General features: G+C 44.6%; 1 protein-coding gene across 3 annotated transcripts in view; it reads right to left on the reverse strand.

Annotated features, from left to right (window-relative positions):
- Window positions 1-7,006: 7,006 nt before the first annotated feature.
- LOC146360306 (uncharacterized) overlaps window positions 7,007-12,063 on the reverse strand; it is a 52,383-nt gene continuing 47,326 nt past the window's right edge. For 2 of the 3 annotated variants that reach the window (XM_084829350.1, XM_084829348.1), the window contains 2 exons: window positions 10,535-10,645; window positions 7,937-8,113 (listed from right to left, as the gene is read on the reverse strand). In XM_084829350.1, the coding sequence (XP_084685476.1) occupies window positions 8,104-8,113; window positions 10,535-10,645 (121 nt within the window). In that variant the 3' untranslated portion in view covers window positions 7,937-8,103. Of the gene's footprint in view, window positions 8,114-10,534; window positions 10,646-12,063 lie in introns of all 3 variants that reach the window. The other variant, XM_084829349.1, reaches the window with a different exon arrangement.

A 12,063-nucleotide genomic window follows, 5' to 3' on the forward strand; every position in this document is an offset into this window, starting at 1 on the left:
ACTTGCTTATGATCTCTTACAGCAGCAGCCTTGATTAACAATGTTGAAAAAGAGCTGAATACACATGTAATTAGATAGGGAGCTGGGGGTGGTGGTGAGGAATCTCTCTAAAATTTATTTTTGATACAAGTTATGATTGTACCATGATGATTCAGTGGAAGAAAATATACTCTCAATCCCAAGGTAATAAAGACCGACAAAGGTACTGCAAATGGTTATAACTAAAATAGCTGCCTGCAGATACTTACCAAAGAAGTGGGAAGCTTCTATTGCTTTGGCTTACATTTCCTTCTTATGCTGTTCATCAGTCTTTTAATCACACTATCACTATGCATCCCTCTTTAACTGAACTACTTATACTGATTTGAGGAACCTTTCATCTTTGCCGCCGGTCTGGATGGCTACCTCACACCAGCAGCAAGGGACATGATGCACAGCTGCATTTCTTGAGCAATCATTATAGTTGTTTCTAGCAGATTAAAGTTAAGTACACCAAGATCAATGTCCCTGCTTTATTACCTTCCTGCCTACACCCGATAACGAAGGTAGATCAGTTCCAAACATTTGATCCCACTCTCCCAACTTTCCCTGATACGTCTTCGTTTTATGTCAGGGGTGAATTTCCATTTCTGAAAGATTGGTAGGGGTGGGGCTGGTGGGGCTGGTGTGTGTGCCTGGATTCTTGTAAATATTCTTCACTTAAGCCTCCTCTCACTTTCAGGGCTAGCCCAAGCATTAGGTAAACTGAGGCAATTGCCTCAGGTGGGATATGCTGGGTGGAGCAGCAGTGGCAGCCACCGAGGTGTTTCTCCCAGACTCCCCAGCTTTCCCCCCTCTGTTGGAGAACAAAGTTATGTATGCCTTGGAAGCTGACCTCCCCCCTAGGAGTGTACAAAAGTCACTTACCTGGTCTCGCAGCTTGCTTCGCGGTGGGGGGGAGGCGCTTCGCTGCTCTCCCCAAAGTTCAGGCCAGGGGGGGAGGCTTCCCGCCTCGCCCGGCCGAAATTCAGGCCAGGGGGGAGGCTTCCCGCCTTGCCTGGCCGAAATTCAGGCTGGGGAGAAGCGCCCTGTCTCCCCAGCCATGAACTTCAAAAGAAAAAAAAAACACCCCTGTGATAGGCTACGTAACGATTAACGTAGCCTATCACGGCTAGATCTGCAAAGTCAGCCGTGATAGGCTACGTTAATCGTCACGTAGCCTATCACGGGTGACTTTGAAAAAAAAAAAAAGTGCGTACGCAAATGGCGGCCCCCATAGGGAGCTGCCATTCACGTTCCTTATTTGGTCCCTGTAGTCTACGTAAAGATTTACGTAGACTACGGCGAAAATAAGGGCAACGCTATTTGAATTTCTCCCCGAACAACCTTCGGAGGACCGAATGCATTGGCACTCGGCCCCCCGAAGTTTCGGGGAGAAATTCTCCCCCATCCCTACTCCCCCCTCAAAAAAACCCCTAGCCAGCTGTATCAGTTGTGGTGGAGGACACTACCCTGTTACCAGCATTGAAGTAAGAGTCAATTGCCAGTCCAGCCAGTTTCTGTATATGGGATGGGGGCAGAATCCATCTTGTCCTTTGTTTCAGACAACAATATATCTACAGCTGGCCCTTCTCACCATGAACACATACTGATGTTTCTGAAATCTTTGTGTTATCAGCCTGCTTGGCCAGAGTGTAGGTCCTCTAACCCACCCCCTAATCTTTGGTAGCCATAGCCATGGGGCTTTTAAGAAAGTTATTGTGAAGTTACAGCAGAAAGGCTTCCCATAAGCAAAGGAGGCTACTCCATCAGTTCTTGGTCATGTGCACAAAGCAAGGCCTGATATTGTCTCATCAATTGGAGTAGTATAAAGTTCTGAAGCCTCAAGGTAGGCAGACTGGGAAATTAATTAGATATACAGTGAACCTGTTCTAGAAAGATGTCCCCTTCCTAATGGTCAGCGAACACTCTGGAATTAGGAGTGAGAAGTGAGGTGGACAAGTTTTCTGATGATGCCAAATTATTTAGGGTGGTTAAAACAAAAAGGGATTGTGAAGGGCTCCAAAAGGCTCTCTCCAAACTGGGAGAATGGGCATCAAAATGACAAATGAGGTTCAGTATAAGAGCATGTTAAGTGATGTGCCTTGGGGCAAAAAAAAATCCAACTTCATATACATGTTGATGGGATCTGATTTGTTGATACTGATATATTCCTTATCTAGCATCCATGAAATCAGAGCAATGCAAAGGATTCCGGGCTGTATGGCTGAAGCTTAATGGGAGGCATAAGACAATGGCAAAAGAAAGGAGATTGAGGTGAAGTGCTAGCAAAAATTGGTGTCATTTAATTTAAAAGGTTAAATTCCCAGCTATTTATAGGGCTCTGTGAGATATGTACACGTAAGTCCTTTGCCTTAATGTTCCTCATGCAAGGTGTGCAACAGCAGAAACTCTTTGAACATTAGTCTTCAAGAGACAATGTGTACCAAAGAGAGGAAGTACAGAGCAGTACATTAAACTAAGGATGCATTCAAAAATCAGTGGACTGGGCAATATGTATTGTTGTTACAGGCTGCCTTTACATACAGAAAAAACCCTCAGTCCTCCCGGTGTGGAGACTTTCCGCATTCACAGTGGGCTCCCAAACAGCGACTGCATGATTGCTGATAGGGGACGTTTTTAATTGTCAAGGTTCCATAGAACTCAATGAAACATCACCATCTAGTGGCTGTTTTAATAGCTCAACAATCCAACTTAATCTGATACTTCACTATTTCCAGATCTTTTAAGACTGAATAATCAGGAAATGCTTCTGGATGTGCCCTGGAGGTTGACAACGTCATGAATAGGAGCCACAAACTTCTGTGAGTGAGTGAGCAATCTCAGTAGTAGGATAAAAACCCCGTGTGAAGAAGCCTATAGTTTTTAAGGGATCTATTTGTATTTCTTATGGTCCATGGCTAAAACAAATAGCTTCATTCACATTCTCCTTCATTCACATTTTCTAAATCTTTCCATCTCAAATGTAAAGAAATTTGCACATTTTTGGTGTACTCTTAATGAAAATGAAAGACAAAATTCTCACCCATTCAATAGGTACAACTCTTCCTGGCCTCAAGGGGACCATGTTATTTCTGTCTGCCATGTAGCTGTTGAAGATGACCAGTCTGCCAGAAAAAAAGAGCTGGCAACCCTAATTCAGTGCCACAAACATGGTTGGATACACAGGGATTCAAACCCAAACTTTTAAGAGCTAAGTACTCAAAGTCCACTGTCAGTTTTGGTTTCTCACTCACTCATTAAAAAAAAAAAAAAAGCAAGTCATTTCTGTCCAAATAACATGAGATCCAAGCATCAGAAGGAATGATTCTCCCTGACTCTCAGGGAGTCAGGGTACCAACCTGACTATCTTCTTAGATCTGTAGACACAGATATTTAGGGCAGAATCCTATGCATGTTTAGAAGGAGAAAAGGCCTACAACTCCCAACATTCCCCAGCCAGCTTTGCAAATATACATTATTGTTACTCAGACTACCAAAAGACCTTTGACAAAGTCCCTCACCAAAGACTCCTGAGCAAACCTAATAGTCATGTAATAAGAGGAGAGATCCTCTTATAGATAGGGAACTGATTAAGAACAGAAAGCAGAAAGTAGGAATATATGGAAACTTCTCCCAATGTAGGGATGTAAGCAGTGGGGTTCCACAGAGATCTGTATTGAGACAACTGGTTTTCAACCTGTTTATTCATGATCTGGAATTAAGAGTGAGCAGTGAGGTTGCCAAGTTTTCTGATGACATCAGATTATTTAGGATGGTTAAACCAAAAAGATCTCTCCAAACTGGGAGGATGGGCATCAAAATGGTAGATGCAGTTTAATATAAGACAGTGTAAAGTGACGGACATTGGGGGCAAAACATCCCAGTTTCACTTACATGCTGATGATGATTTGAGCTACTGGTGACTGACTAAGAAATATATGTTTGAGTTGTGGTTGACAGCTTGATGAAAATGTCACCAGTGTATTGCTGCTGTGAAAAAGGCAAACTCCGTGTTAGGCATGATTAGGAAAAGAATCAAAATAAACCTGTCAATATCATATTTCCCTAATACAAATCTATGGTGTGACCACACTTGGAATACTGTGTATAGTTCTGGTCACTAAACATAAGAAAGATGTTTGTACTAGCTGGAAAAACTGCAGAAAAAGAGTAACTAAAATGGTCAAGGGACTGGAGCAACTCCTCTGTGAGGAATAGGGATGTCGGAGAATTTCTCCATGTATCTCCAGGAGGCTGAATGCCAACGCATTCGGTCCCCCGAAATTGGTGGAGAAACGGTCCGCCACCCCCCGCTACTCCCCGGGATGGGACTTACCTTGGTCGAATGTCCCTGGCAGTGGCGGCTCCCGGTGGCGGTTCGGCGGTGGTGCGGCGGCGGCAGCGGCCGGTCTTCCAACCGGCCGCCACTGCAGCCATTTCCAAGTGTAAAAAAACCCAACAACAACAAACATGATAGGCTACGTAAAGATTTACGTAGCCTATCATGGCTAGATTTTCAAAAAACACCGTGATAGGCTACATAAATGTTTGCGTAGCCTATCACGGCTGACTGGAAAAAAGAAAAGCGCGTACACAAATGGTGGCGCCCATGGGCGCCGCCATTTGCGTACGTGCTTCCCCCCCCCCAAAGTCAGCCGTGATAGGCTACGTAAACATTTACGTAGCCTATCACAGCTGACTGCAGGGACGCAAACGGTGGCGGCTACGGCCACCGCCATTTGCGACCCGGCAGGAGAAGAGGATTCGTGGCCGGAGGGATGGGGTGCCTCCCCCCTGGCCAGAATTTTGGCCGGAGGGATGGGGCGCCTCCCCCCCACCCAGAATTTTGGGGGGAGGAACAGAGCGCCTCCCCCCCACCGCGAAGCAAGCTGTGGGACCAGGTAAGGGACTTTCGTCCATCCCTAGAAAGGTTACATCATCTAGGACTATTTAGCTTTGAAAAGATGTGTACAAAATCATGCATAATGTGCAGAAAATGGATAGGGTGACCTTTTTTTCCTCCCTCTCTCATAATGCGAGAACTCAACGGGGTCGTCATCCCATGAGGCCTAGTGGTGGGAGATTCAGGACAGATAAAAGTAAGTACCTCTTCACACAGCTTAAATTTTGAAACTTGCTACCACAAGATGTAGTGATAGACACAGATTTTGATGGTTTCAAGAGGGGTTTTGACAAATCCATGGATGATAAGGCAGAGAATGGCTACTAGTCCTGATGGCTATATGCAATATGATGTATATGCACTATCAGAGGCAGTATGCCTATGTACACTAGTTGCTAGGGAACATGGGCGGGAGGGTGCTGTTGCACTCATGTCCTGCTTGTGGGTTTCCTGTGGACAGCTGGTTGGCCACTGTGTGAACAGAATGCTGGACTAGATGGATCTTTGGTCTGATCCAGCATAGCTCTTCTTACGTTTTTACATCTAACAATACTGATCTGATCAGAATCGCAAATATTCAATGGCCTTAATATAAGTAAAATGTAAATGTAATTATCCATGCATCTTCCAACCTTGGTGATATTTTCACAAATAACTGGGATGTACGAAAGTCACTTACCTTTTTGCAGGGGTGATGCATGGTGGGGGGGAGGCGCTCCGCACCTCCCCCTGAAATCCTAACCCGGCTGGCTCCGCTCCACGGCAGCTCTGCAGAGCCGCAGGCCAGGCGCATTCGCAGGCGTCTGGAGCCTGCGGACGCAAATGGCGGCGGCTATGGCAGCCGCCATTTGTGTTCATGTTTTTGGCCATGATAGACTATGTAAACCTATCACGGCGAAAGACAGGGGTGCAAATGGCAGCCGCTATGCCATTTGTGCCCCTGTTTTTTTACCGTGATAGGCTATGTAAATATTTACGTAGCCTATCACTGCAAAAAACAGGAACGCAAATGGCGGCGGCTACGGCGGCCGCCATTTGCGTTCTATTTTTTTTGCCGTGATAGGATATGTAAATACTTACGTAGCCTTTCACAGCCTCCGCAGGGATGCAAGTTCTGCATCCTATCACAGCCTAAATGGGGAAGAGAATGGCAGCCACAGACGTGGCTGCCATTCACAAAGCAGCGCAAACAGCACCAGGTAAGTGCTCCGTTTCGCGTGCCTTTCGCGGGATGGTGGGGCAAGGGGCTTCGTTCTGCCACGGATTTCGGGGTGCCGAATGCACTGGCATTCGGCTTCACTGAGATCTGTGGTGGAATTCTCTGACATCCCTGCAAATAACATAATGAATGCCCTGGTTTAAGACTTGGAATTGGTCCGCCCATCCCAGTTCATCCTTGGTATTGCTGTTGCCTCCACTGCTGGAAGGACGGCTGCTAGCTTGTTTGGAGTAGGACAAGCTCTGGAGTCCCATGGGTAAGCAACAAGAAACCAGAGCATGGGATGCTGCTGCTCTGTTGCTTCCCCACTGTTTTTCACCCAGTGTTATCTGAGTCTGGTCACTCGGGTTCCCACCTAGCCAAAGGCTGAGATCCACTGCAACCGTTTTTGAAAGTGACATTTCTTTTTCCTACAGCTGCTGAGACTCAGAAGTTCCAATGCACTGCAAATTTAAGCTACAGGGACAGGTCACAAGGACCCAGGGAGAAGTATCTTCGAATGTCTATCTTATTTTTAGAAGGTGCTTATACAAATAGTAGCCAGGTGCTGGGCTCTCCCACATTGGAGGCATTCAAGACGAGGCTGGACAGCCATCTGTCAGGGATGATCTGACTTGGATTCCTGCTTTGAGCTGGCGGTTGGACTCAATGGTCTTGTAGGCCCCTTCCAACCCTACTTTTCTATGATTCTATGATTCTAGCCTCCAACTCTGAACGCTTTTTTCTATGATGTGTGTGTGTGTGTGTGTGTGTGCATATACATAAGGACTAGCCTATTTGCACCACCCTTTGTTAGGAGAAACCTCCCTCAAATGCTCTCTTTCCTCCATGCTCTTACAAGCTCAGTCCAAGCTTTTCTATTTCCCAGAGTGCTAGGGACTCTGATTTATGTATTTATTTTATTTATTACTTTTCTATACAGCCCAATAGGTGAAGATCTGTGGGTGGATTACAACACAATCTTGACTTCTTCACACTCATAAGCCCACTTTGTCACTTGAGGCTCAGGGGGCTTCAGTGGCATGGGCTGATTTTACCTAATGTGGTTGGTGGCTCAGCTAGACCCCTACCTGGAGAGAGATCACCTGGCTTCAATCACCTATGCTCTGGCAACCTCCAAGTTAGATTACCGCAATGCACTCTCCATGGGGCAACCTTTGAATGTTGTTCAGAAGCTGCAGCTTGTGCAAAATAGAGCAGCCAGACGGATAACTGGGACAAGACATTCCGAACATATAAGATCAATTCTGGTCCACTTGCACTGGCTGCCTGTGTGTTTCAGAGCCCAATTTAAGGTGGTGGTTTTGACTTACAAAGGCTTCCATAGCTTGGGACACCAAAGGCCAACAGAGTGCCTCTCGAACGTGAACCTGGACCTTATGCTCATCATCTCAGGCTCTCCTCCATGTGCCTCCTCCAAGGGAGGCTTGGAAGGTGGCAATTGTCATGGCCCCGGGTGTTGCGCCACCACTGGAATCATCTGCAGAGGAGGATCCAGAGCGTTCAGAGCCAGCTGGCCCCTCAGAAAACCCTGAGGTCTTCTGAGGGGTCAAGACCGTCTGGGGTCCTCAGCATGGGGTCTGAGGTCCTTCCTTCAAATCTGCCTCCTGGAGAGGCAGAGATCTCACCTTCTGGGGCAGATGGGGTTGCTGGGCCACCACCTGGCCCCTGAGAACACGGGTGCCTTAAGCTCCATGATAGGATGGTGGCCAGCTGATGGTCGAAAGGTGGAGTACAAATCAAATAAATAAATGAATAGGATAAAAGTGGAAATAGGAACAATAAGGCAAGAGAACTGTCAAATGTCTTTGTGTGTCCTGCATTTATTTCACATTGGTGAATATCATTGGTGGTTGATTCTTCAGTGACAGAATTATGGATTTCATTGGTGCTGGTGCTGGTGCTGCTGCGATTGCTGCTTTCAAAGATGGATGTCAGGAGGTAGTTGCTAGCCAATTGACTAAGGACCTCTGAAATGGAAAACATGGGAACTGAAATAAGTGAGCCCGGCCGATGCGAGGGATGTGTGAACCCACCTGAGCTATGGTTCTCCAGGCACCTGCTGAAACACTGCTCCTGTTTCCCCCACGACCCATGCTCAAGCACCCAGGAGCTCAGTGAGCCACCTGCACTCACCCTGGGCCTGTCCGACAAGCACCTGACATTTTGTTGCTTTTTTCTAAATGGGAAAATGGGAGCTTAAAAAAATGTGCATATTTAAATATGCACAGTTTGGGTCTGGGAAATCTTAATATGTGCAATATTACAGGCATAATGCCTCTAATATTGTGCATATTAAGCTTTTCTGGCCCCAAATGGCACATATTGAAATATGCACATTTTTTAAGCTCCCTTTTTTTGTTAAAAACAAAAGGCAGAAAAAAGGTGGAGGTTTGCCAAATGGGTTGGGGTGAGTCTGGGAGGGGGTGAGCAGGGGCAAGCAAAGGCAGGGTCTTGGTGGGTGCAGTCCAGGGGTTGCAGGCATGGGAGAGGGGGTATGACAGACTTCCAGACCCACTTAGGCAGTGACATCCCTAGCTGATGCTGAGGAGGTGAAGAGAAAGCTCTCAAAATGAGAAGCCCCAGGGCATAGTCTAAAGGCACATGAGGCATAGAATCATAGAATAGTAGGGTTGGGAGGGACCTGCAAGGCCATTGAGTCCAATCCCCTGCTCAATGCAGGAATCCAAGTCAAAGCATCCCTGACAGCCACAGGCAGCCACATGAAGCTAAGGAGGTCTGGGTCTGCTCAGTGCTTGGAGGGGAGACTACCTGGGAACCACATGTAGCCATCTTGAGTTCCACAATGGAAGAAAGGTGGGATATAACTGTAATAAAGTAAGTAAGTAAGTACGTAAGTAAGTAAGTAAGTAAGTAAGTAAGTAAATACTCCTGGAGAAGCTTCTAGTCTAGGGACAGGTAAATATGTCAAGTTTGATTTCACTCAGGTCCTGATTTGTCCACTTTTAAGTTCATTCCATCTCATCTCCATTTTGGATTGAATTTTTTCATACTTCATACTTTTTTCTTCTGTACTTTTTTTCAAAATATACACATTTTTGTGTGCATTTTTATTTCTAACTCGTCTGTTTGTTTGTTTGTTTGTTTATTCTAGTTAAAGTATTTCATACCTGCCTTTCAGGGAAGAAGCCCTCCCACAACAGCTTACCTAGATCACAAACCTGGGGGAAGTATGGATTTTGACATCTAACTGCTTCCCTATTCATGTGTGGGTTTAAGAAGTGAATGGAACAACTTTCTCACTCATCCTTACTGTGAGGATGTCAGTTTCCAAGCTGTAGCAGCTTCCTTCTCCCATCCCTAGCATAGAGTGATCATAGCACATTGTGTGCCATCTTCTAATGCAGAGCTGCAGTAACTCTTCCCTGAACACCATCCCAAGCTTCTTGCATCTCAGTAAAGTCTTTGAGGAAGTTTAGGATGCTGTGCCATTCATTGCAGCCTTTGGCACAGCCTTGCTCTTGTGGATAAACTCTTTGTCTTTCACTAGCTGGAACTCCTACTCCATTAGTTAATATGATTTTTAGTCATCCTACCAGCCCTGTATCAGGCCTGGATGTGTAGTAATGCACTGAGATGTAAACAGACCAGCCTTGTACACTTGACCTTATATCAGGCCAGGCTATTCATCCATCGAATCCAGTACTGTATCCTTTAGCTGGACATCAATAAACAAATGGTCACCGAACATGGCAAGTTCCATCCATAAAGAAATTGGTCTACCACTGAACTATGGGTCCTCCTCCCTAACAGGAGGTTGGAGATTCAAGCATTTCAAAGGGCACAATGTATGGCTAGTGGGCTGAAATCAGCTTGATGTTTCGGGGCTTGTGACTTGGGTGACACCATCTTAGGTGTTATTGCTCTCAAATGGCCAAAAGATTTGGTCCAGAACTGCACAAGTTGTAACCCAGGAAGTCAAACACAGCTCATAGTCTAACCTGCAAAGTGCATGGTTTCATACTCCCAGGCAGGCAGTAAAAATCAGAGCTGTGTTAAAATAGCCTCTCAAAAATTTCCACCCTATTTGTGGGCACAGACATTTTCACCAAATTTCTCCAGGGGGATGAGAAATTCTCCAACAGTTTCTCACAGGTAGGGCTCACCATTGGCAGGAGTTGTAGCACCACTACTTCCTTAGTTAAAAAAACAGAGTTTATGTTCCATTATGGGAAGCTTATAGAATGTATAGTTTATAGCTGAGCTAATTCCCTTCTCCTTCTACCCTTACCTTCCTAAAGCTATACTTGCTACATGTACGTTTTGTTTCTATTGACACCATATCATCTATAGTCCCATATTTAAGATGTCTGTGCATTTGCATGATATTTTTTGTTATGCATATGAACTAGTTAAGCTTTGGGGCTCACCTTTTGCAGCATTGAAGTCCTACTGCACAATCTCCAAGTAATATACCATTTCCAGTACATCTGGATCGGGTGCATGCGCCTCCTTGTAATTTACAATATGCTACTTTATCTCTGGAGAAATGACAATGCAGAAAATGAAATCCAGACCCACAAGGAAAGAAATTAAGTGGTATAGAATGGTAGAATGGCTTCCACAATGGTGGTATAGAAATACAACCGATATGCAAATATGTAATTAATAAGTAAATGACCCAAACCAATGGGACCAAGTCAACATAATTTCCAGCATACTAATGTACAGAAGGTATAAGTGTAGAGAGGCCAAGCAATTAATAACTGGTGATTGGCTCATCGGTATCCCTTACTGATAAGAAAGGAATCCAAAGAACAGGTGTTGGGTTTGTCCGTATTGGATGTATAGTAACATCTCCCTCACAGTAGTGTAACCCTAGAGAAATCAGCTTGTTAATAAAATCAGGTAATAGGAGGGAGCTTCTATGATATTAAACAAAAGAGTGGTGTTTTGAGAGCGCCTACTCACAAGGCAGGATGAACTTAATTCTTGTTTTACAAGCATGCCTATAAGGTGTCATGGGATTCCAGAATGTTTTATATGTATGTTGTTATAAATATTTATCTTGAGAAGAAGCAACATTATTTAGATGTAAGTGGTTTTAAAAATACACATGTATCCTTAAGAATCTAGCTTAATGGGACATAAATACATAAAGTAAAAACAATTTAATACTAAACCAGTTGATGGCCTCATCACAGGGGGATTTGATGGGGAAGAATTCACTAAAGAATGATGGGGAAATTCACTGAAGTTTAAAAAATAGACATGGAATTTGAAGGAATGGGAAAGAAGGAATGCCACGGATAAACCAAGTACCTCCCTGAGTTGTATTGCTTTAAAATGTGGTCTAGTGGGATCCGTATACCTGCTCCTATCTGTGAGGCTGATTTCACTGGTCAGGCATCAGTGACCCATGGATCAACTGAAGTATGCTTTGCTTTCCCAGTAGTGGCATAATTTGCTTCTCACACAGTTACATTGTATGGAGCAGTGAGGGCTACAACATGTCTGCTTGACCCTTGTCTATCCAGGCTAATAAAATCTGCTCAGTTACTAAGAACAGCAGGAGAGTCCCTTTGGAAGGTACCCTTGCTTACAGAGGCCTGCTTGTCAGGCACATGTAAAAAGGGTTTGTGTTGCTCCAAACCGCTGGAACACAAACCCTCTGAAGTTACAATTGGTCCAGACTCTCTTTGCATTCAGGAAGGGGGTCAAAACACATCTTTTTAATTTGGTTTTTAAAAAAATATTTGACATTTTAAGGTTGTTTTTTACATCCTTCCCTTTTTTTTTATTACGTTGTTGTTCTGCTAGCACCATCATCCTAAAACTTTTTCCTACCACACCAAGAGTAATATAATATATATTATATAAATCAGCCAATAAGAAATCCCTTCTTCCCTTCTCTGAATCACTTGAACAAGATATATACTTTTCACATTCACTTGTATAT

Source organism: Heloderma suspectum, chromosome 1 (genome assembly GCF_057233095.1).
Source record: "Heloderma suspectum isolate Gila_16-S chromosome 1, 16-S_ref, whole genome shotgun sequence".
Lineage (NCBI taxonomy): Eukaryota > Metazoa > Chordata > Lepidosauria > Squamata > Helodermatidae > Heloderma > Heloderma suspectum.